The following is a 26,264-nucleotide window of genomic DNA, read 5'->3' as shown; positions in this document are numbered from 1 at the left end:
GAAGAGATTGGGAGGGAATGTTGGAGAAGATAGGGAGAAAGGAGATGGGATGTAAAGGGTACACTACAGTACTGTAACACTCACAGCTGGGCATACATACATAATCTACAGATGGAGCCCCTCTCATTCACTGCCAGCACTCAGCAGAATGTCTCCGCTGGCGAGCGCTGGTGGAGAGGGACTCCATTAGACTGTTACGTGCGAGCTTCTCACACGCACGCGGGTCCTAGTCACTCGGCGGCTGGGCGGCGTGACCCTGCCTGTCTCCACTTCAGGGAGATGGGCAGGGTGGGGGGGGGGGGGGCGTGCGGGGAGGTGGTGGGGACCGGGAAGATGGCAGACAGCAGTGGAGAGCTCCGTCGGAACGGAGTGCGCATGTGTCTCATGCCCCCTTCCAACGGCCGGCCGGGCCTGTTGGCTGGCGGTTCTATCGCCAGTCCCCGCAAGCATAAGCTGCGCTCCATCTGTATATATAGATTTTATATGCAATGAACTGAAATTCCTGGGGGTAATGGACAGTCGCACTGCCGAGACACAGCCAGGCATGCATATAGATTCATATGCATGCCCGTCTGTGCCTCGGCAGAGTGACCATCCATTACCCCTAGAAATTGTATTTTGACCCCATTTGAGGTCATTTAGCCTTGTTCCCTGACCACTGGACTAAGGCGACAAAATACATGGATGAAAGCTGGATTAAGGCGAGAACACCGGACATCAAAGAAGACTGGACTAAGGGGAGACAAGTCAGGAAATGAAGGCCCTACTGAGGGGAGAAGAAACATGGTGCAAAGTTGGACTAAGCGGAGAAGAGACATGGAGGAAGGCTGGACTAATGATAGACTAGTCAGGAAAGTAAGATTCTATTGAGGGCAGAAGAGACATGGAGGGAGGTTGGACTACGGGGAGAAAAGACATGGAGGAAGGCTGTACTAAATGGGAGACTCGTAAGAAAAGGAATGCTATACTGAGACAAGAAGAGATTGGGAGGGAATGTTGGAGAAGATAGGGAGAAAGGAGATGGGATGTAAAGGGTTCAGTGGGAGAGGAGACAGGGATGACAGGACAGGATGAAGTGGAGAAATTATTACTATAATTGTGTGTATAAGGAGTGAAGGGGAGTCAGACATGAGAGATCAGAGAGCTGCCGGTAACCAGGCCCCTCTGTGGGACAAACCTCAGTCTGTTACTATCTGTGTTTCCTCTCCAGCCCCCTCCATGGTATCACTTACACTGACATCCGCCCCACCCAAAATACTCCCTCTCCCCCAAAGAATGCTAGCTCTTGAATAATTAACCATCTCACTTCCAATAAGAACAGGCCAGAGGGCTGCTGTAAGCAGTGTCTGGAACCATTCTCCCTAAATGCAGACATATCCAGACACCCCAAACCACATCTGATATTGTCACATCACTTTAATAAAGGACCAGCAACTATATATACGGTCACTCAGAAGTCACCAGGGCACATAGCTGGTAATTATGCAGATTTGCATATTATAATGAATCAGGAGGGACTGAATGATACAATCCTCTTTGTTGGTTTAGCTGCTGTAACTGATTACTGTGTGTGTCATGCAGGGAAATCCTGAATCATGCACAGCAAAAGAAGATTCCCCAGATGCAATCCCCAACTGATGCACAATGATAATGAACACTTCATGTATACAGCACTTCTCTCCAATAGACTGAAGCTGCTTTACAGTTACATAAAATACATCCGTTTTCAGGGGTAGATACAAATATAAAGTACCCTCCCTCCCATGTATCATGAAGGGGCCGCAGCAGCTGCAATCATACTTGTCTACCCTTCTGGAATGGCCGGGTAAGGTTGGCCTTCGACCATGGATGATTGGAAATAAACAATGGTTTATGGCCGATGTTGAATTGTTTTGCCATCGATGGGGGGAGAACCAGATGGTTTCCTACCATTGATGTTAAGATTAAAGGAATAGTTTCGTTTTTGCTTTTTCCCCAAGGGGCCGGGACACGGAGCATAGCTCCGCCCCTGATACCCATAAAGCCCCGCCCCTGCATTTTGATTGGCCCCCAGGTCAATCAATCAAAGAAAATGGATGACCATCGATATGTAAAAACACAGACGGTCATCCATTGAATAGTTATGCACTATTGATGGTGAGTTGCACTTTTGCCCACTTTTTGGCAAAAACATTATAGATATCATCTAATGGGTACCTAACATTAGGTTTTGCAGAACATAAAGGAAACATGAGCTTGATACATAGGTGAGGCACCATGTTAGGTCAATAGTTCCACACAGTGGCGTAGCAATAACCCCCACAGACCGCGCACTGGGGGTCTATTTCTACCACTGCCTGGTACCTGCTCACTGAATTCCCCCCTCCCTATGTCCGCTACCTTTGGGGTCTGTCATGTCTGCCTCCCTTTGAAAATGTTTCTCCCAAAATGGCCACCGCCTTACAGGAGACAGTTATTATGGTTACAAGGGGAGGCAGCCATTTTGAGAAGGACATAAAGATATATTTAATGGGGGCAAGCATGACAGACCCCACAGTGGCTGGAGGGGGGGGGGGGGGAGAGTCAGGTACTACCCGACGACATGTGATGGTATGTCTTATTTTTTATAGTTACGACACTGGTTTCATGTGATATTCATCCCACTCTATTAGGTTACTGGTTAGGCAGCCATCTTGGAAGCACTAAATAGGATACACTGGGTGAAAAAGGCACAGCCAGAAAAAATAACGCATAATGGGGCTGCTACAAGAATACTAGTCTCAAGGTTGCCCACGGACGCACACATGCTTCTACTTGTGTTATAGCAAATACCTTTAATTAGCAAGATGTGGTGACTGGATTCTCTGTACATCCACCTCTGCAGAATGGAAATGGCGGCTCTGACCCTACACTGACAACCAAGAGTCACATCCACATCTGCTGGTCTATAATGGGAGCACAATGGCCGCAAAAGGTCGAATGCCTCAGGGTAAGCGAGCTGCTGGCCAGAGGCCTACTATTTTTGTTTGGCCCCCACCTCTCAGAATTCCTGTTGGCCTTAGCACACATCGTGTTTAGAGCTGATTTAAGGATTGGGTATCATTCACCTATCATAATTGTCACACATGGTGACACCTTCTGTATTCACATGCAGCACAATGGCTTGAGTGGTAATGCAGACTGAGATACGGTAAGAGCATCCCAGCACCAGACATGTTAAGAGACATGCAAGGAGTTAACACAGAGAGATTCCTGGGAGCCAGTAACCTAGCAACAACGAGACCCGGACTCACTGGGGACCCGACCTAATTAATCCTAACGATGCTATCTCCATGGCAACGTGCGTTTGATCAGAGCATCCTTACCTCCCAGTATGGTAGTTGGTCACCTGATTGTGCAGATCTCTCTCACATATCATGTATCTACCTACTGGAGCTACCTTCGGCCATCATTTTTATGGGCAGGATCAGCCATGATATAACATGGGGCGTATAGTCCCAGGAAGCAGACAGTGGTCTGCAAGAACAGACAAAACTGGGTAAATGTGATCTCCGGGGGTAATTCTATTACCCCTGTTCTATACCCTCTCCAATCAACTATAGCCGTGCACGGTGATGCCACACCCTTGTTTAAACCTCTATGGTACTAAACACCAAACATACACCACCATTAGTACCCCCCACCCCATCCCAAGACTCAGCCCCTTTTCTCTGGGATTACATAAGAGGCCTCTTCCCCACATGGCTGACATGTGAGTTGTTAGACTTGTATAGCATGTAATGCTGCAGATGTGAGAACTGTCTACTCTGGCTGTTGTTCTGCTCTGTTTGTAGGTAAAAGGGAACAGATTCCATTTACTGCCATACAAAAAACAGCAGGTAAGCATCGCCCTCTAGTGGCAGGATTTGAAGTTTTCTAAATCTCTAGTCGTTCTGAAAATATATTGCTACAGTCTATTGTCATTTGCACTACCAATCTAAGGAGGTTATTCTGGTTCAATCAGTCCTCCGCATGCACAGAGGGCCGAGGTTTCGTTTGTATGGATTTCTGCGCATGTGCATGCGCTGTGTGCGGCCATGGCAAAAAGGGTGTTCGCCGGATGCACGCACCCAAGACAGTGGGCGGGAGGGGTTTGTAGGGTGGTTCGCCCATGGGAACGCAGAGCGTCAGCTGCCTACCCTGTTCCTGTCGAGGGTACACACATATCTAAGGGACCTGACAGTCCCTTAGATATGCGTGTACCTCAGGGTTGCCTACCCTCCCGGAATGGCCGGAAAATCGGGTCCCCTTCCCAGCCCACCGGAAAGGTGGGCAATCCTCCCAGAATCCTGGGCACCCCCGCTTAGCCCCCTGATTGCTGCTACCTCCATCCTGCCCTTAAACGCCATTAGCGTTTAAATAACCCTATCTGCCGATCTCCGCTGAGGGGGCGGGGCTAATGTGTCACAAACGTGTCATTATAGCCCCGTCCCCTCCACGGAGATAGGCAAAACGGGTTATTTCCCATCCTGGGGGAGGGGCTTAATGATGTCACACTCAAGGCCCCCCCCCCCCCTCCCGGAGAGGCGACTTCGAAAGTCGGCAACCCTGGTGTACCTTCCACATCATTCGATGATTGGAGGGCATCGTTTAGTCCGCACAAAAGGCTGAAAAATTTGCAGCGTTGCTTGTGGACCAGAATAACCCATAAGGGCATTATTCACTCCCGCTCGTTAAGCAGTGTTCCTTCAATGCTGAGTGAGCGGGTAAATGCCGGGCAAGTGAAGGCACGCTCCCTGGTGCCGCGTGAATGTCCACGTTGGCATTTGAATGGATGTACGCATGGGCATACTGACATAAAATCATCATCAAAGATTCAATTACTTTTATTTGCCTCAGATATTGCCGAATTCGGGGTGTGCTGCTGACTTCACATGACGTCAGGGCCTGCCCCAAATTTGTCCATATCCTTTGACACGCCTGTGTTCTCATGGGGACGTGCAGCATTTTTCTGGACACGCCCACCATATTGGTGGGCACGCCCAGGAAACAGCACCCTGCCAGCCCCCTACCCACCCCGCTCTGTGCCAATGCCTCGGCGAGTGTGCTGTGATGTCAGCCGCCCACCCGCAGCAGGCATCGGCCCATCTGCGTTCCCATGGGTGAGCACTGTTTCCACCTCTGGCCCTCCCTCCCCACAATGAACGGCCCAGTAACCCTCTAATGCCGTTTGTTGCCGAGGCTACCCATCATCGGAATGAGGCAGACTCTTAATGAATCACCCCCATAGCTGCCTAGCCTCCTGCATTCTGCAGGAGACTCCCAGAAAAATCAGCAATCTCCCAGACTCCCTGCAGAGTCTCGCAATCTCCCTCATTGCACCTAGCCCACATTATGCAGCTGTCATTCAGAGATATTTACTTTGAAATGGAACCAGCAAAATGGGCCAAATGTATTAAGCCTTAACAAGTGATACAGTGGAGAGTAATAACGAGTGATAATGCACAAGACAATCTGCTCCTGACTGCCATGTAACAGGGTGTGTATGAGATATGATTGTTAGGAGCTGAATGGCTGATACTTTATCACTCTCCACTTAATACATTTGGTCCCATGATTCCTATGGCTACATGCATTTTAAATAAGGATTCTCATAGTGGGACACGGTCACTAGGTCAACAAGCATGAATGACATGGGGCTAGACGACACAGACATTAGTTCGACACAAGCATTAGGTCAAAATAAGCTGTTTTTTTTACACTTTTTAGCGGACATGTGCTGACAGGCGGTAACACCAGCAGATGAGCGGAGGAGGCCAGCGAGGATGCGGGAGCGCGCATCACCGCTCAAACGGTAGAAGTGAGCTGATTTCAGCTCAAAGTTGCCCAGTGTGTATGGACCTTATGTCACCTTCAAAATCTCCCTGACATTTTTTTTTTTCAAAAGTAGCAAATATTCATTAATGATAAATATTGTGCTGACTGAGGAGAAAATAAATATCACAGCAAATATTTACAACCAAGAAACCCCATAGTGCAGCCAGCAACATTAGTAACTTCCCAAAATCTATTGTTACTAATGCTATATATATAGCCTTCATCTTGCAACAGCGAGCATTTAATCATAAAAGTAGATGAGTGTGTCTGAGAGGCAGAAAAAGTGTTCGCTCTTATTTAGTTACATGTTATTGTTTACATGCGTTACTCATGTTACAACAAAACTGAGGGAACTTTTATTTTTATTTACACCTGCTCTCCTAATTATAGTTATGATATGTTATACTATACACTTGTAAGACCTTAAACTTATGATTGACACACAAACAAAAAAAATCAATGTAGCCATACTATACTTCAAATCGATTCTGTCACGTGACTCCCGTTGCATCCGAATGTGACTCACGTTACATCTCTGCCCCCCAGTCAATAGGCTCTAATACATATTTACCACACCTGTAGAATCCACATGAATTCGTTCATGTATACCTGTATATCTCCCTGATTAGCTGTGAGGATGTATAACATATCATCTGGTGATGACAGCCACCATCCCCGGGTAACGCTTTCTATCATATTCAAAACCAGAACCAGTCACTCATACCCCTTTTACACTTGCAAAAATATCCCGGGTTTTTGCACATGAACACGCATCAACCCGGGATTTCGCTCAGTGTGAAAGGGTCTTGGAAGAATATCCCGTGTTCAGCATTCCGGGATTTCTACCCAGGTCCTGACCTGGGTAGAACCCTGAATCGACACGGGATGCAGTCAGTGTGAACGGGTATTCCGGGTCAGCGTGACCCAGATCCCATTCACTGCAGTGAAAATGCGCAGCTGGGAGGTGCTGACACCTCCCAGCACCGCCCCGGCCAAGCCTAGAGATGACGCCACCCGCCCAACTTCATTCCGGGTCGGGTGGCCAGTGTGAAAGGGTACATTCCCGGGTAGTGTCCCGGGAAGCATCCGGGAACACATTTACCAGGTATGACCCGGCTCTGCGAGTGTGAAAGGGGTATCACTTTACCTACATCATCTGAATTCACTGTGCCAGTTACAGTAAGTGCATCCGTAGCATTACACAGCAGAAATATACTAAAATTTTAGTGTTTAGGTGAAATGTAATTTTCAGATATTGTGATTCTTATGATTACCAGAAGTAACCTTGGGTTTGATTCTGGTTCACTTGCAAATGCAAATTCTTTATCTAATGGACAAAACAACGTGCACTGCAGGTGGGGCAGATGTAACATGTGTCTAGCAATCTCCCTCATGTCACCTAGCCCACATTACACTGTTACATCATAGTTACCTCCCCTCCTGCATTCTGCAGGAGACTCCCTGATATAGCAGCTATCTCCCTCTCTCCCTCATTAGTCTAGCAATCTCCCTCATGTCACCTAGCCCACATTACACTGTTACATCATAGATACCTCCCCTCCTGCATGCTGCAGGAGACTCCCTGACATAGCAGCTATCTCCCTCTCTCCCTCATTAGTCTATAAATCTCCCTCATGTCACCTAGCCCACATTACACTGTTACATCATAGTTACCTCCCCTCCTGCATTCTGCAGGAGACTCCCTGACATAACAGCAATCTCCCTCTCTCCCTCATTAGTCTAGCAATCTCCCTCATGTCACCTAGCCCACATTACACTTACATCATAGTTACCTCCCCTCCTGCATTCTGCAGGAGACTCCCTGACATAGCAGCTATCTCCCTCTCTCCCTCATTAGTCTATAAATCTCCCTCATGTCACCTATCCCACATTACACTGTTACATTTTTGGGAAAAAAAGGAATGAGAGATAGATACATTTACATTGAATCATCAGCACCATTTCCCAGCACTTTATCAAGTATAGTAGCTCTTACTAACTGCTTTACCACTCTTTATTTTATCACTTTTCAAGCTTAGTACATCTCTCTCCATATATGGAACTAGACACGCCCTTTGGGTGGAGCATGACACGCCCCCTCAATGGGGCGCTGTGTAAACTTCTATTACCAACTATAATCTCCATGAAACTTGTTTTCAAAAGTAGGCAAGTATGCTTCAAACTGATATCTACTGAATATTGCAGTGTAAATATAATGCAGTCAGTATTTATCCTGCACAGAAACAAAAATAACTCACCCAAATCTAACTCTATCCGCACATGTTACATCTGCTCCACCTGCAGTGCCATGGTTTTGTCCGTTACAGAGAAAATTTGCTTTTGCGAGTGAACCAGAATCAGATCCTTGGTTTGCTATTGAACAAAACCATGTGTACTGTAGGTGGGGCAGATGTAACATGTGCAGAGGGGATACGGTCACTTGGTCTTCATCATGTTGGTCGTCAAGCATTGGGTCGACACCGTTAGGTCGACATGGGGTTTTTCACAGTTTTTCGAGCCAACGTGTATTTCATGCCCTACCATCCACTAGGGTGTGGTGGGAGAATAAAATAGTGTGCCGAGGCACCGTGCCTGAAGTGAGGGGATGCGGTGCACTGGAAACTGTGTCCATGTCGACTGTGTCGACATTCGGGTAGAAAAAACCAAGTGAAAACCCCCATGTCGACATTTTGGCTGTCGACCTAATGCTTGTGTCGACATATTGACATGTCGACCTAAAACCATGTTGACCTAACGGTGTCGTGTCTGTGCAGAGTAAATACTGGCTGCATTATTTGTACACTGCAATATAGATACATACCTCCCAACTGTCACGATTCCGTCGGGACAGTCCCGATTTTCGGGTCCTGTCCCGACGTCCCACCCGCGGCAGGCATTGTCCCGCTGCGGGGGGGTGGCAGTTGGGAGACCCCCCAATGTAGTAGAATAGACGCTGTGCGCATGCGCACAGCGTCTATTCTCGTATGAAAATGAGGTTGCGGCTAATTAGCATAAGCCGCGCCCTCATTTGCATACGCCACGCCCCCTTGCAAGTGTCCCTATTTCTTAACATGAAAAGTTGGGAGGTATGTAGATATCAGTTGGAAGTACAAACCTCACCCAAATCTAACTCTCTCTGCACATGTTACATCTGCCCCACCTGCAGTGCCGCATGGTTGTGCCCATTAAAGAAGGAGTCTGCTTTTGTGAGCCAACCTGAATCGCCCCCCTTATGCTGGGTACACAATACACCGAGCAGCTTCGCATCCCCCATAGAAAGAAACCTATAGGGGATGCGGTCATGCAGGAGGGATTGCAACAGGGATTGGGGATAACTGCTGCGGTCCCTCCTACATACAATCCGGTGATACTTAATATTTGCGGCTAACCCACAAAAACTGATTTAGCCACAAATATGAAATGATAATTGGGCCCCTTTGTGTGATGTATTTGTGCTGTATTGGGGTCATCTTTGTGTCATTTGTTGTTTTTGTGGTTTGATACAGGTGTGACTTTCCCGTTTACAGAAGCAGGTGTTGGATCAATAGACCAACCACAGGTAGGTCAACAAGCATTGGGTCGACCTTGGGAAGGTTGACAGTCAAAAGGTTGCATGGGTCTTGCACGTTTTTTATCGTCCCAAATGCCGAAAGTCAACATGGACACCAAAAAAGTGAACCGCATCCCCTTGCATGGCTCAATACGCTCACCATGCTTTGGGCACTATTTCATTCTACCTCCACATCCTAATGGATGGTAGGGCATGAAATGCCGCCCATCGGCACACGACGGCTCAAAGAAAATGTGAAAAACCCCATGTCGACCTTCCCAATGTCAACCTAATGCTTGTGTCGACCTAATGACCCTGTCGACCTTAGGCATGTCAACGTTTTCCATGCGTAAACCTAACGCCTGTTGACCTTCAGTGGTCAATGTCCACCTTGTGTATGTCAAGCTATACCACAGCAGCAGCTTGGTGACACACCATCATATTAAGCTCCACCCACTGATGAGTTGGCATCCACCCTTGGTCTTGCTTGACTGATATTTGGGCAATGTCTGTATGTGATTGATAATTGATATTTTGGATTGATATGCAGGCTGGGTCGGGGGGGGGGGACTGTTCATTTTATTTGACTATTATAGGCATTTGCTTCCATTTAAAGGTACGCTTTGTGACAGACAAAAATAATATACAGTTATAATAATATACAGTTACACAACTCTATCATTTGTGGACATTTACTCAATGAATATGATGGAAATAGCAACACTATCATTTATACAACCATTGTTACTATGAGATGCCTTTAAAACAGCTTGAACGAGACATGTTGGCTGTTTACTCAGTATTTCCAGACAGCAGTCTCTTACCTGTTGCCAACTGATTGGATGTCGGTGGTGCAACCTACACCAATGGGGGAAATTCCAGAAGAACTGTCAGCAGTTACTAGGTCAAATAACAAGGAGATGTACAGTTACTATATGAATGGCTGCAATAATCACCATCCACTCGTTCTGCGGGCTGGGATAAAAGACTGTTATAGAGAAGTGTGTGATGCATACATCCTCCCAATATGACTACTTTAGGTTTTACCAGCATATTTTGGATGCAATATCTATGGTAACCTCCCATCCACACTACATGGAATGAAACAGTATAGACAATTGTCTAATCCATGGGTCCTCAAACTGCGGCCCTCCAGATGTTGTGAAACTACAAATCCCAGCATGCCTTGCCAAAGTTTTAACACTCCCTTATAGCAAAACTGTGACAAGGCATGCTGGGATTTGTAGTTTCACAACATCTGGAGGGCCGCAGTTTGAGGACCCATGGATCTATAGGTGACTTCTCATACTATTACATCTCCTCCTGCTAGTTTGGCCAATGTGAAATCAATAAACCCCACATATAGATAATACAGTTTTCTATGCTGAACCAACTCATTTCAGGTGGGTCAGGAGGGTACTGGGAGTTCTCCTCTACAAGGGACCAGCTTTGGACCCATTGGTTAAGCGTCTGGGAGAATCATCCAAATCCAGATGATTTTGGGCCCGATTCAGCTTTGGTAGCATAAAAATAAATAAAGCATGCAAATGGACAAAACCCGCTGCAGGGGGGCAGATTTAACATGTACAGATAGAGTAAGGGCCCATACACACTGGGCGACTTTGAGCTGATAGCCGCTCAAAACACCAAGTTCGAGCGGCTTTTAGCTCAAAGCCGCCCAGTGTGTAGGGCCCGGCAATGAGCGGTGCTGCGTGCTCCCGCATCATAGCTGGGAAAGCCATTCATCTGCTTGTAATACCAGCAGATGAGCGGCTTTGTGGACGGCTTTGCATAGCGCTGCGCTATGCAAAGCACCCCGCAACCCCAACAGACAGTGCTGGGCAGGGGGAAAGCTGCTCAGTGTGTATGCACTGAGTGGCTTTCCCCTCAGAGATGACAGAGGTCATCGCTGTCTATACTCGCTGCGCATAATCGTCCAGTGTGTATGGAACTTTAGATTTAGGTGGGGTGTGTTCAAACTGAAATCTAAACTGCAGTGTAAAAATAAAGCAGACAATATTTACCCTGCACAGAAACAATATCAGGGGTGCCATGAATATATCAATATAGTGGGTACATACTAAACGATATGCACAATGAAATGGTTATTATACATGTTGTTAATGAAAATTGTATAGTGTGTGTACCCAGCTTATGTTTGAGCGGCCTGGAGATGATTCCATTGTGCATGTGGGACTACTGTACAACGAATCTGCCAGTTACAGTAGCGTGGGCCGATACATTGGTATAAACACATGTGGAGCAGCGCTGTGCAGAATATTCTTATTTATCATTGTCTGTCTCATTGGATAATACGACAGACAATACACGTGTGTATGTTTTATTGCTTGTTTCTGTTACTATGCATGTCTGTTACATTGTGTCATTGCTAATTCAGCATCAATTGTAGGTTTGCAGAATAGCAGAACTGCAACGTATGTGCAATCACATTACAGAAATGCGATATAATGGCATTTCTATGCAGAGGCGGAACTACCATTGGTGCAGCAGGTGCATTCCACCGGGGCCCCTGAGGATTAAGGGGGCCACTGCTGCCACCCACTGGTGCACAGCATATTGTGAACTAGGGTTGGAAGGGAGGAGGGGGCCCAAATTCAATTTTGTCCCTGGGCCAAACACTCACAAGTTCCGCCACTGTTTCTATGGTAGCCCTATGTTTATGCACCCTAGTTGCGAAGGCAGATGCAGGACCACCATTTTCTATGACACAGCTTCCAAGAACCTACCCGAAATGGTCCAGACATGGCTGCGTTGTCAGGACCGCGCCCACCCAACACTGCGTACCCACCCCACGCTGACTGAGCAAAGGGGCATAGAGGCAGAATATAATAATGTGCCTAAAGCATGCAGTATACAGAGGGGACACAGTACACTGATGCAGTATACAGAGGGGACGCAGTACACTGATACGGTGTCCATGTAGAGTCGACTTTTTGGACAAAAAATTGAAAAACTCATGTCAGTCAAGTCAACCTTTTGACTGTCGGCATTCTCATTATTGACGGAATGCTTGTGTCAACCTTAGCCATGTAGAGCTATTTCATGTGTCGGACTAAGCCCTGTCGACCTAATGTATGTCAACTTTCATACAATCGACCCTATGAGCCATATACTGACCACTGGGGGGTGAATACCCTCCTGCACCATACCTTATGCTGACTGACCACTGGGGGGGTATATAGTCACCAGTATATAGTGATATAGTATATACGGCAGTATTGCGCCGACCTGTGTGTCTCAATGCATATAGGCTCTGAGGTAAATACATTACAGCCGGGACACTCAACATGGCGGCCGGGAGAGGACACTGCGGCTCCGTCATCAGCGCGTTGTCATAGCAACACCGTCACCGCGGCGGCCTGGGCACCTCAGGAGCCTGTTACAGGGGAAGATAGCCGGTGCCTGACCGCTGAGCCCGGGGAGAGACGGGGACTGACACCAGGGAGGAAGTAAGTTAGTAACCCTTATGCCGAGAGCCGGGGACAAGCCTCATACCGGAGCCTGAAACCGGAGGGGCCAGAGAGCCGGAGCCTGAGATCTGGGGGCCAGACCAGAGAGCCTGAGACTGGTGTGGGGGCCAAAGAGCCGGAGCCTGAGAACGGGAGACCAGAGAGCCGGAGCCTGAGACCTGCAGCTCGGAGGGGGAACCTAGGTATTATTAATCATGCTGTTTTGCAGGTGACGGGCGTTACAGTTCGCGTTATTTATCACGGGACGGTATCGGGACGCCGGCGGTAAGTATTCTAAATGGAATTCTACCTTTAGAGGGTAGGTAACGGTGCATACACACATGCCAGTAGTGGAATGCAGAATGGCCCTCACTGACGACATGCCCCATCGGCCCCGCATGTAGGGTTGACGGATAGGGAAATTGTCTTATGCGCAAACAGCATTACGCACGCACACACTAGCCGACTAGCAGCACCGCCGATATATACTAAACTCTCGGCGGTTAAACGAGAGTGTGCGCATACCCACCAACATGACCCATTCCATGTATATGATAAGTCTCCCACCATTCTTCTGCTAAGCTGGTCCTGTATAATCGTTGTAACACCCTACACCAGTGGTTCCCAAACTGTGCACCTGGGGTGCCTCAGGACACTTGCAGGGGTGCCTCAGGTTGGTGATCCAAGACCAAGTCACTATGGCCCTTATTCTGATCGGTGCGGCCGGAGCCGATTATGCGGCCAGGACCGTGCGTGCGAAACCCCGCCTTCCATACGGATCGCCAACTCCGTCCGTATGCGGTAAGAAGCTGTCCGAACGGATCGCACGTGTATTTTTCACGGAATACGCCTCCTCCATCTAAGGGAACCTCCCCCATCATTCGATGGTCGCAGACCATCGAATGCAGGACCGTGTGCTCCACCAGCACCCGCAACCTCAGACCACACGGACATTTTTCCGTGCAAAAGCAGGGATCTGGGCGGGCAGCTGACATCCGGCAATGTCATATGTCCGCCCCCTACACGTGCGTCACGGCCGCATTACCATATGTACGCCCAGCGTTTTCATGGGAACTCCCATGAAACGCGGGGCGTATGCATATGGCAATGAGCCCAAATAGCCCTTCACGCCCCTCTCCACACCCTGTTCGGAGTGTTCACATATCATGCGGGATTTGGCCCCGCTCGCACATGCGCAGAGACGCCTCTGCACATGCGCAGACACAAAACATCGGCGGCCCGAACGCATGCGGATATATCCGCACCGATCAGAATAAGGGCCAATGTATGGTCAATTATTTATGGACAAAACCAGTTCTGGTGACTACCAATCATAAAATTTGTGTACAAACAGAACCCTACACCATATAACTGAACCTAAGGATCACATATAAACACAATTTATTTAAAATTCATTTAATTTTATAATTTTTCTACATTTTTTTGGCCTTGGGGTGCCGTGAAATAAAGCTCTTGTATTCTAGGGTGGCGTGATTCAAAAAAGATTGGGAACCCCTGCCCTACCCGATAATAGATTAGTAAGCTGGCAGGATGTGCTGGTCCTTGTAGTGTCACTTTGGTGGATTTTGAGGTACCCCCTTAAAGGTCTGCTATGTGTGACCAAAATATGGACACCTTGATGTGGCAGATGGCTTTTCAGTTATTTTCAAATGTGTTTAAATGATGCCCCTTTCCCACTGCAGCTAAAAAACAGTAAATTGCCGATTTTCAGCGCAATTTACCGTTTTAAGGCTGCAGTGGGAAAGTGCCAGAGTTGAAATACCGTTTAAAGTTAAATGGTATTTCAACATGTTTTTAAAGCAGAGTCCTACACGTTAAAATAACGTTTAAGAGGCAGTGGGAATGCCTCTTAAACGTTATTTAGCCTCCAGGCAGTCCCAGTGCCTGATGAGAACTAGTAGTTCTCACTTTGTGCATGTGTAATGAGTGCACGTGCATACTAATGAGCCGCTCATTACATATGCGCATATGTAATGAGCGGCTCATTAGTATGCACGTGCACTCATTACATATGCGCAAAGTGAGAACTACTAGTTCTCATCAGGCACTTGGACTGCCTGTATCCTGCATGGACCCTGCATGGACTCCCGCTGCCTCCCCACTGCCCACAGGTAAGGGGAGGTGGGGGCACAGGGCAGGTAGGGGGGGGGGGTAGGCACTATTTACACTGGGGGGGGGGATTAGGCACTCTTTACACTGGGTGAAGGGGGGGTTAGGCACTCTTTACACTGGGGGAAGGGGGGGTTAGGCACTCTACATTTTACACGGTTCACTGCAATGGGAATGGTACTTAAATGGTATTTAAAACGGTAATCTGCTGCAGTGGGAATGCTAATACCGTTTTAAATACCATTTAAGATTACCAGTACTTTAAACTGGTCTGCAGTGGGAAAGCAGCATGAGTCTCCGGCATTTTATTATCCTGCAAAATACGGGACCTTTTTGCTTGTCTATTCTATCATACCCCTTTCACATTGCAAATGCCGGGTTGCTGTGGAATTTGGACACAGGTCCGTACCGGTAGCGACCCGGCATCAAACCAGCATTTGCCGGGTCACTGACGTCAGATGAAGGCAAAGGGACGGCGTGTCATTGGGGGGGGGGGGGGGGGGGGAGAGGCAGCGCTTGGAGCTGATGCTGTCTCCAAGTGCTGCCTCCTCCATAGTGTGACCCGGGGTAACCTGTTCAGACTGCACAGCAACCCGGGTCTGACCTGGGATTATCCCCCAGCTCAGCACCTGCAGAGATCTAACCCCATCCGGTACTCTTCTGAACAGTCTGGACCAGTGTCGCAGCCTCTCCTTTGAATTTTTATTTATTAACAGTTTGTTATATAGCGCATACATATTCCGCAGCGCTTTACAGAGAATATTTGCAGATGACACAAAGATATGCAACATAGTAGACACACCAGGAGGGGTAAATCAAATGACTGATGATCTAAGTAAACTTGAGAATTGGTCAAGAGCATGGCAACTACAGTTTAATGCTAAAAAATGAAAAATTATGCACTTGGGACTCAAAAACCCAAAGGCTCAATATAGTATCAAGGGTACTATAATGGAAACTACTGAGGAGGAAAGAGATCTAGGAGTCACTATTTCAAGTGACTTAAAGGCAGGGAGGCAATGTAACAAAGTAATGAGGAAGGCTAGTCAGATGCTTGGTTGCATAGGGAGAGGAATCAGTAGCAGAAAAAAAGACGTAATAATGCCACTTTATAGGTCATTGGTACAACCTCATCTGGAATACTGTGTCCAGTTCTGGAGACCATATCTTCAGAAGGATATAAATGCATTACAGAGTGTACAAAGAAGGGCAACTAAAATGGTGCATCACAAAACGTACCTGGAAAGACTAAAAGACTAAAAGATCTTAACATGTATAGTTTGGAGCAGAGAAGGGAAAGGGGGGACATGATAGAAATCTTCAAATATATCAAGGGTTTTAACATAGTACAGGAGGAAAATTTTCTTCAAACGAAAAGAAGTAATAGAACACGAGGACATGCACTGAAACTGGAGGGAGGTAGGTTCAGGGGAAATGTTAGAAAGAATAATTTCACAGAAAGGGTAGTTTATAAGTGGAAAAGCCTCCCATCAGAGGTGGTAGAGGCTAAGACAGTAGAACAATTTAAACATGCTTGGGATAGGCATATGAATATCCTTATGCGCTCAACTAACATATAAGTACAGAAATAAGGATTAAAAAGGGTTGAGATAACCTGGAGGGTAAAAAAAGGTGCAGACTAGATGGGCCAAATGGTTCTTATCTGCCGTCAAATTCTATGTTTCTATGAATATTTGAGCATTCACATCAGTCCATGCCCCAGTGGATCTTACAATCTATGGGCCAGATTCTCTAAGCTTCAAAAGTGATAAAATAGAGAGTGATAAACAGTCAGCCAATCAGTTCCTGCCTGATATGTTTCAAACACAGTCTGTGACATGACAGGTAGGAGCTGATTGGCTGGCTGTTTATCACTCTCCATTTTATCACTTTTGAAGCTTAGAGAATCTGGCCCTATATTCCCTACCACATGTACATGCACACACAGACATTCTAGGATTCATTTGTTGGGAGCCAATTAGCCTACCAGTATTGGAATGTGGGAGGAAACCGGAGTACCCGGAGGAAACCCACGCAAGTACGTGGAGAATATACAAACTCCACACAGTTAGAGCCATGGTGGGAATTGAACCCATGACCTCAGTGCTGTGAGACAGTAATGCTAACCATTACACCGTCCCTACTGCCAGTATATACTCTTATATCCTAGTTGGTTCCTCTCTATACTGAGGAAGCAGCCGTCGCTGGGTCGCCTCTATACTGATGCAAAGAATTTCCTGGAAGTATCTTCAAAGAAAACGTTAACCATTGTACAGGTCCTAGAGCTAGCGTCTGTGCAGTTTATGTGTGGATATATGTTTATTCAGGTCATGGTACCGCGGGTGTTGGGTTACATGGACTTGGTGTAACACCAGAGAGCGATATACCTTTCCTCTTTAGTCTGGTCGCTCCATCATTGGCGTTGGGCTCTTCCTGCACCTTCGGAGGGATGGGAGAGCACTATGCTGTCCTTATGTGGGTAATGTACATCTGTACTCTATACAGAAATAACCCCAGGAAAGCACTGCAGACTCCCCGGAGCTGTGTAATACTATAGGGTGTGCATTCATGTGCTGGCCTGGTCTTATCAGCTTGTGTTGCACCTGCTGCCCCCTTTAGAGAACATAACATTTTCATGAGATATAATAATTGGTTATTCATTTATTCTTTCCAGGGAGTCCATGTACAGACATGGCCACTCAGGGGAGGCAGCCGGCAACAGCATGTCGGGGGTCAGCTCAAGGAGCCCAGCCGAGGAGCACGCACATAATTGCAGAATCTGACAAGGACTCTGGATATTCAGGTACAGTCCATGTACTGTAATGCAGACTGTGTGACCTCATTTTATGATGTACTGTAGCGCAGGCTCTGTGACCTCATTATACGATGTACTGTAGCGCAGGCTGTGTGACCTCATTATACGATGTACTGTAGCGCAGGCTGTGTGACCTCATTTTATGATGTACTGTAGTGCAGGCTCTGTGACCTCATTATACGATGTACTGTAGCACAGGCTGCATGACCAAATTATACAGTGTACTGTAGCGCAGGCTGTGTGTCCTCATTACACAGTGTACTGTAGTGAAGGCTGGGTGACCTCATTACACGGTGTACTGTAACGTAGGTTGTGTGACCTCATTATACCATGTACTGTGGCGCAGGCTGGGTGACCTCATTATACCATGTACTGTGGCGCAGGCTGGGTGACCTCATTATACCATGTACTGTAGCGCAGGCTGGGTGACCTCATACCATGTACTGTAGCGCAGGCTGTGTGACCTCATTATACCATGTACTGTAGCGCAGGCTGGGTGACCTCATTATACAATGTACTGTAGCGCAGGCTGTGTGTCCTCATTACACTGTGTACTGTAGTGCAGGCTGTATGACCTCATTACACAGTGTACTGTAACGCAGGTTGTGTGACCTCATTACACGGTGTACTATTTCGCAGGCTGTGTGACCTCATTACACGTGTAGTATAGCACAGGCTGTGTGACCTCGTTATATGATGTACTGTAGCGCAGGCTGTGTTACCTCATTATACCATGTACTGTAGCGCAGGCTGTGTGACCTCATTATACCATGTACTGTAGCGCAGGCTGGGTGACCTCATTATACCATGTACTGTAGCGCAGGCTGGGTGACCTCATTATACCATGTACTGTAGCACAGGCTGGGTGACCTCATTATACCATGTACTGTAGCGCAGGCTGGGTGACCTCATTATACAATGTACTGTAACGCAGGCTGGGTGACCTCATTATACCATGTACTGTGGCGCAGGCTGGGTGACCTCATTATACAATGTACTGTAGCGCAGGCTGTGTGACCTCATTATATGATGTACTGTAGTGCAGGCTGTGTGACCTCATTATACAATGTACTGTAGCGCAGGCTGTGTGACCTCATTATACAATGTACTGTAACGCAGGCTGGGTGACCTCATTATACCACGTACTGTGGCGCAGGCTGGGTGACCTCATTATACCATGTACTGTAGCGCAGGCTGTGTGACCTCATTATACCATGTACTGTAGCGCAGGCTGTGTGACATCATTATACAATGTACTGTAACGCAGGCTGGGTGACCTCATTATACCATGTACTGTGGCGCAGGCTGGGTGACCTCATTATACCATGTACTGTGGCGCAGGCTGGGTGACCTCATTATACCATGTACTGTAGCGCAGGCTGGGTGACCTCATACCATGTACTGTAGCGCAGGCTGGGTGACCTCATTATACCATGTACTGTAGCGCAGGCTGGGTGACCTCATTATACCATGTACTGTAGCGCAGGCTGTGTGACCTCATTATATGATGTACTGTAGTGCAGGCTGTGTGACCTCATTATATGATGTACTGTAGCACAGGCTGCATGACCAAATTATACAGTGTACTGTAGCGCAGGCTGTGTGTCCTCATTACACTGTGTACTGTAGTGCAGGCTGTATGACCTCATTACACAGTGTACTGTAACGCAGGTTGTGTGACCTCATTACACGGTGTACTATTTCGCAGGCTGTGTGACCTCATTACACGTGTAGTATAGCACAGGCTGTGTGACCTCGTTATATGATGTACTGTAGCGCAGGCTGTGTTACCTCATTATACCATGTACTGTAGCGCAGGCTGTGTGACCTCATTATACCATGTACTGTAGCGCAGGCTGGGTGACCTCATTATACCATGTACTGTAGCGCAGGCTGGGTGACCTCATTATACCATGTACTGTAGCACAGGCTGGGTGACCTCATTATACCATGTACTGTAGCGCAGGCTGGGTGACCTCATTATACAATGTACTGTAACGCAGGCTGGGTGACCTCATTATACCATGTACTGTGGCGCAGGCTGGGTGACCTCATTATACAATGTACTGTAACGCAGGCTGGGTGACCTCATTATACCATGTACTGTGGCGCAGGCTGGGTGACCTCATTATACAATGTACTGTAACGCAGGCTGGGTGACCTTATTATACCATGTACTGTAGCGCAGGCTGGGTGACCTCATTATACCATGTACTGTAGCGCAGGCTGGGTGACCTCATTATACCATGTACTGTAGCGCAGGCTGGGTGACCTCATTATACCATGTACTGTAGCGCAGGCTGGGTGACCTCATTATACCATGTACTGTAGCGCAGGCTGGGTGACCTCATTATACCATGTACTGTGGCGCAAGCTGGGTGACCTCATTATACCATGTACTGTGGCGCAGGCTGGGTGACCTCGTTATACCATGTACTGTGGCGCAGGCTGGGTGACCTCATTATACCATGTACTGTAGCGCAGGCTGGGTGACCTCATTATACCATGTACTGCAGCGCAGGCTGGGTGACCTCATTATACCATGTACTGCAGCGCAGGCTGAGTGACCTCATTATACCATGTACTGTGGCGCAGGCTGGGTGACCTCATTATACCATGTACTGCAGCGCAGGCTGGGTATGCCATGTACTGTAGTGCAGGTCGACATGACCTTGTCGACCTGTTGACCATTTGACTGTCGACCATATGACTATCATGAGTCAGTCTATAATCAGTCCGGATACCAGGCTGTGTGACCTCATTATACAATGTACTGTAGCGCAGGCTGTGTGACCTCATTATATGATATACTGTAGCGCAGGCTGTGTGACCTTTTTATACCATGTACTGTAGCGCAGGCTGTGTGACCTTTTTATACCATGTACTGTAGCGCAGGCTGTGTGACCTTTTTATACCATGTACTGTAGCGCAGGCTGTGTGACCTCATTATATAATGTACTGTAGCGCAGGCTGTGTGACCTCATTATATGATGTACTGTAGCGCAGGCTGTGACCTTTTTTATACAATGTACTATAGCGCAGGCTGTGTGACCTTTTTATACGATGTACTGTAGCGCAGGCTGTGTGACCTCATTATACCATGTACTGTAGCGCAGGCTGTGTGACCTCATTATACAATGTACTGAAGCGCAGGCTGTGTGACCTCATTATATGATGTACTGTAGCGCAGGCTGTGTGACCTCATTATATGATGTACTGTAGCGCAGGCTGTGTGACCTCATTATATGATGTACTGTAGCGCTGGCTGCGTGACCTCATTATATGATGTACTGTCACAGCCTGTGTGATCTTTTTTATACAATGTACTATAGTGCAGGCTGTGTGACCTTTTTATACAATGTACTGTAGTGCAGGCTGTGTGACCTCATTATACCATGTACTGTATCGCAGGCTGTGTGACATTAGTACACGGTGTACTGTAGCGCTGGTTTTATGACCTCCGTACACTGCGTACTGTAGCGCAGGCTGTGTGACCTCCGTACATGGCGTACTGTAGCGCAGGCAGTGTGGCCTCCGTACACGCGTACTATAGGGCAGGTTGTGCGACCTCCCTACACGATGTGCTGTAGCGCAGGCTGTGCTACCTCAGTGTTCGGTGTACTGTAGCGTAGGCAGTGTGACCTCATTGTGTGAATGACACATACCAGTAATGGATATATGTATTTCTGTTTTTTCTTTATATGGTAATGTTTTAGTGCGTGTATGTATGCTTGCGTGTATGTGTGTTTGCGTATCTGCTCTCGCATTACCTCACCATTAGTATCCTAGTGATCAGGAGAAGGCAGGGCGCAGGGAGAAAGTGGACATCCTGAGTGCGGCGGGTGGCCGCTGACGTCACAAATGCCACTGCCATCACTGTTGGAGGCATGCCTGGCACCTACATTTATCATTCATTGAAATGATCAGTTTGCAGTTCCTCCAGAAATCTAATATAATATTCCCCTAATGTTGGTTTGCATTTACTTAGTTAGCCAGCAGTTGTATAAGCAGAAGTAACAGAGGGAACATATGGAGGCAACCAGTGCTATCATACTGTTCTTTGTCCCTTTTAGATGTGGCGTCGGAGTGCCTGAGCTCGGTGGAGCAGACGGATACAGAGGAGGGCCCACCAACATCCCGCTGGATCACAGGAGAGAACCCTCCAGGGGTTCCCCAGCCTTGCCCTGCCCCAGTCCTTGTCCTGAACAATTTGCTTGTAGATCAGGTATGGCAGGTTTGTTATCTCTTATTTGTATACTATCCCCAGCATATCAAAGCAGAGTTATGCAACCTACACGTCATGTGCTTCTAGCCTACCTATAGCCAGCTACACTTTGCTAATGTTACGTGTTTATACCAGCTCATATTGGGAAATACAGCACACAGGTAACATAACTTAATGCTCATTAATCTTACACATGATGTAAATCTGCACCGTATATATAATTACTCTGCTCATAGGTTTGTACGATTGTTTATCATTTCATTACAGCTAGCAGCATTCTTACGTAAGTGACTAGTAGTCCAATCTAAGATATCTAGAATATTTAGTTATTACCAGTTATTTATATATATATATATATATATATATATATATATATTTATTATCCATGGAGGCCCATAACGGTTTCGGTTCTGAGGTGGTTCCCTTTGACTCCTTTCCAGAGGGGAATCCTGTATCTCACTCTGATGATCTAGCTAGGCTTAGGGGAGTATTCAATCCCGGCCGCTATTTGCGATGGGGGAAATTGCGGCAACCGCCTATTCGATGCTGTCTTTCCTGACAGCATTGAAGTGGCAGATCGACAGAAGAGGCCCGAGTTTAAAAGCAGTCGGCCGTTTTGGCGAATTGTCATGATCACGGCCGAATATCGACAATCCACGGCCGTTTATGCGGACACGCCCCATTTTCGCCAATCGCAAAACGGGACAATGAATCGCGCCTGGCGATCTGCGGTTTAACAAAACCAAAACAGGCCAGTTATTCAGTATGTGCACCAATCCTGCCCAGAGTGCCCAGTGACACGGTGCAGAAATATACATTTATATCGCAGACACAATATCTGAAATACAATTGTTTCTAGTTTGTGTCACCCCTGTCTGTGTGCCAGTTTAGAATGTAAGCTCTCCTGTGAAGGGCCCTCTTCCCTGTGCCTTTCCTTCTCTTACTTAAACCATCCTCTACTCCATCCGCCTTTGAAGGCACCAAATCCTGCTGTGTTCTGCCATCCTAATACAGTGTTTGCTTTTGCAGATGTGTTCATATGGGATACGGTCACTAGGACGACATGCATTGTGATGACCACTGAAGGTCGACACCTGAAATAGGATGGAAGGTCGACAGCCAAAATGTCGACATGAGTTTTTCACTTTTTTTGCCTACATGCGCCGACAGGCTGTATTTCATGCCCTACTATCCACTGGTGGGAGAACAAAATAGTGTGCCCGAAGCATGCGAGCCATGCGAGAGGATGCTGGTACACTTTGACAGTGTCCATGTCAACATTCGGGGGAAAATTCATGTCGAGATTTTGGGGAAGTCTTCAGACAGTGTTTAGTTGAAACTATTTAGGTGGAACATGAAAATCCCCCGCAATTTCGACACATGTTTTTTTCGACCATGCCCATTTTTTTCAACAGACGAAAATTCGGCACTTTAATTGAATAGGTCAAATGTAAACTCAACCTAAAAAACGTTAAGTACCCATTTATAAAGATCCTGTTTTTCCCTTTTGATAAACCCCTCAACCATGCAAACCCGCTCAGCTGTCTTTTTGTATGTCCAGAAATGCAGTGGTGATCTGAAGCAATGGCGTCTTAGCCTCCCAATGATAGACCGGCAGAAGGGGCGGGGTTTATCCAGCGGAGAATGCTAGTCTGAGAGAAGGGGGAATTGGGGTAGAGAATCATCTCCCAAGCGGTGCTGTCAGGACTTCTTTGTGGGAGTGGCTAACTTTCCAGTGAGAAACCCTCTACCTAGCTCCCTGCTCGCCAAACCCTAGAGTCCCAGGTCCTTATTAGTGTTCTCTATTCTCGCCCAGGTCATGTGGACACAATAACCGAACCTGACTCTGTTTTCTTATTCTTCCCAGAAGTCTGTCCCAGACCCACACATCTGCTCCTGGAATGTTGGCCCTTCCTTCCAGTTGTTCCCACCATCTTCACAAGTCCTGGTTTTCCCGCAGTCCGTACCTACAGCTAAGCCTCCTCCTACCTGCAGAAAGTCCACCAAGTACCTACCCATCTTGAACTCCTACACCAAGATAGCACCGCATCCGTCTACACTGCCCACTGCCTCTACATTTCTGCATGGAAACAAGCGGAGGGCTGATAAATTACGCCACAACCAGGCGAAGAGGCTTCATTCAGAGACAGAAATCTCTGATGCCAAGAAAAAGATGCCAGTAGTTGGTCATGAAATGGAAGAACAGGGGGGACAGGCGCTCAGCTTGTTGACAGCTTGTGCCGAGCCACAGATGGACCCCCTACAAAACGACACTGGACCAAATGAGCGTTTAAGTACAGATGCAGGGTATCCTGATACGGCTTTCTTGCATGATCTCCCGCACGGCTCCGAGCTGTCTGTACCGCCGCAGAACAGAAACCGCCGTTTTCAGAACACCTTGGATGTTCTGCACCGCTCGGGCCTGTTCAGCATTGCCATGAAGACTAAAGAATTGGCAAGACTCAACAAGGCCACACAGGTGCAGCTGGAGAGACTGCAGGAGCATGTGACGCTATACAACAAAGCTGTCAGCGGCAACACCCCGGAGGACTGGCAGCTGTTACAGGAGTCATTGGCTGGGTGTAGCGTACCCCCCAAGGAGATTGGCGTGTGAAGCTGCTTCTGCTTCCATTACTGGGGTACATCTGTGAATGGATGATGTAGTAGCATAGTCGGACATTCCATAACCTACCCCACTGCTGTCATTACAGACTCCCTGCCAGCACTGGAGGGGAGGGAGCCACGAGACCCAGTGATAGAGCAGATGAGATGTAATGGTTCCTTGCCTAGACGTGGACACTGATGGGAGTTGGAAGGACGGAGATGAGCGGATGCATTCTGAGTGACCCACGCATATTAATGTTCCGAGGATCGTTCCAGAGACCGTGAGAACCTGCAGCAGAATTGTGGAGTAGTGTCACATGAAAATCTGCTGTAAAAATAGAACTATACACATGGGAAATATTACACCGCCACATATCCCATCATGCAACTCTTTACATCCAGCCATATCCATATTAAAAGGTGGCACGTAGCGAGACCGTGTTCAAGTCCTAATTTTGTTTTTCTTTGCATTTAAGCTGTGTACACACGGCAGCCATAGGGGCTGATATCGCTGGGAATATGGTCGCTGGTGACCATATTGCCGGTGATGGGAGTGCTCCCGTTTTCAGCCCCATTCTAATCGCTGGTCGCAGAAGCTTGCTCCTGCGACCAGCTGATTACCTCTGCGGCACCGATGAAAAGGGGGCATTGAGCGATATATCGCTCGCTGATATATCGCCCGGCAAGAGACCAGGCTGCCGATCAACCTCCGCTCAGATTTACATGCTGTGTATGCAAATACTCTGGTCCCTGAGTCATATGCAGCACTCACATCTACGCTTGCGATGGAAGAGTGGTAACAGTTTGTTGCGGTGGCCCATGCAACAAATGCTTCACTGCGTAGGTCAGAGAGATGCTGCCTGACCACCAGGGGATTTTCAGCGGTAACTGTTCTCAGTATGAGTGGTGTTGGCTATGTGCTCCAGGTTTGTGCTGGATGCAGACGTATGCACCGTGACTGCAGTGCTAGCCACCTATGGGGGAGACTGGTACCTCTGATATCGGGCATTCAGGGGATGAAGGTGGATTTCTGGTTGTTCTGTTTCACATATTCATATTCTAACCTACCACTTTACAGTCTAATGGGGTTAAATTTACTAAGATGGGACTTCTATTAAAGATGGGGTGTTACCCACAGCAAACAATGGTATTTGTTGAAGGTAAATTCCATTGTTACTCCTTCAGCACAAATAATATCAAAGGGCCTAATAGCATGGATTACTAAAATTCGCAATATGTTCAATTATGAATGACGGTGCATGGAAATGAATGAATAAATATCTGTACGCATGAGTAGTCGCAGTTTGATTGGAAGCCGACGTTTAGGGACGGGAACATGGCGTTTTATGGGTGTGCCCAGATTATGGTGGGTTTCCATGGTTCAGTTTTTGAGAATGGATTGCTATTTGCACTTCCTGGCTGCCGTGTTGGGATGTTGTGTCAGGATTGGCGGTGTTTGTTCCCCGGGTGCTGCTCTATTTCAACCAACGCATTTCGCATCCGCAGGATGCTTTTTTCAAGGATGTTTTTATTTTAAAAAGTCTCTTTTTAAAAAGTATAAACTTTATTAATAAAATGGAAGTAACCAGAAGTGACCTCTTTGGTGGGAAACATATGGCTTTCCTTGTTTCTACT

The 26,264-nt window shown here is 47.3% G+C and overlaps 2 protein-coding genes across 5 annotated transcripts in view; one reads left to right on the top strand and one right to left on the bottom strand.

Moving 5' to 3' along the window:
* Positions 1 to 12,729, bottom strand: part of ANGEL1 (angel homolog 1) — a 105,372-nt gene extending 92,643 nt beyond the window's left edge. For both annotated transcript variants that reach the window (XM_083166810.1, XM_083166811.1), the window contains exons 1-2: positions 12,635 to 12,729; positions 10,210 to 10,285 (exon numbers count right to left, since the gene is read on the bottom strand). The gene's annotated coding sequence lies outside the window, so the exon portion shown is untranslated. The remainder of the gene's footprint in view (positions 1 to 10,209; positions 10,286 to 12,634) is intronic.
* Positions 12,670 to 25,059, top strand: CIPC (CLOCK interacting pacemaker). Of its 3 annotated transcripts, XM_083166814.1 has the most exons (5): positions 12,670 to 12,855; positions 13,085 to 13,140; positions 17,660 to 17,788; positions 21,874 to 22,025; positions 23,893 to 25,059. In XM_083166814.1, exons 3-5 carry the CDS (start codon positions 17,677 to 17,679, stop codon positions 24,637 to 24,639), a joined length of 1,011 nt encoding a protein of 336 aa, XP_083022940.1. In that variant the 5' UTR covers positions 12,670 to 12,855; positions 13,085 to 13,140; positions 17,660 to 17,676; the 3' UTR covers positions 24,640 to 25,059. The 3 variants fall into 3 exon arrangements, with proteins under 3 accessions (XP_083022940.1, XP_083022939.1, XP_083022938.1); XM_083166813.1 differs by lacking the exon at positions 13,085 to 13,140 and having other exon boundaries at positions 12,671 to 13,058; positions 17,675 to 17,788; XM_083166812.1 differs by lacking the exon at positions 13,085 to 13,140 and having other exon boundaries at positions 12,672 to 13,058.
* Positions 25,060 to 26,264: the final 1,205 nt, after the last annotated feature.

The sequence above is a fragment of the Crinia signifera genome, chromosome 12 (genome assembly GCF_055691185.1).
Source record: "Crinia signifera chromosome 12, ASM5569118v1, whole genome shotgun sequence".
Taxonomy (NCBI): domain Eukaryota; kingdom Metazoa; phylum Chordata; class Amphibia; order Anura; family Myobatrachidae; genus Crinia; species Crinia signifera.
Note: the sequence above shows the minus strand (reverse complement) of the source record. Positions and strands in the feature narration are given on the sequence as shown.

Excerpts from the sequence above, each read along its gene's own strand:
- CIPC (XM_083166814.1), top strand. The coding sequence starts at position 17,677 with ATGGCCACTCAGGGGAGGCAGCCGGCAACAGCATGTCGGGGGTCAGCT. Across the intron at positions 17,789-21,873 it reads CAAGGACTCTGGATATTCAG|ATGTGGCGTCGGAGTGCCTG; the intron begins GTACAGTCCATG and ends TGTCCCTTTTAG. Across the intron at positions 22,026-23,892 it reads ACAATTTGCTTGTAGATCAG|AAGTCTGTCCCAGACCCACA; the intron begins GTATGGCAGGTT and ends TATTCTTCCCAG.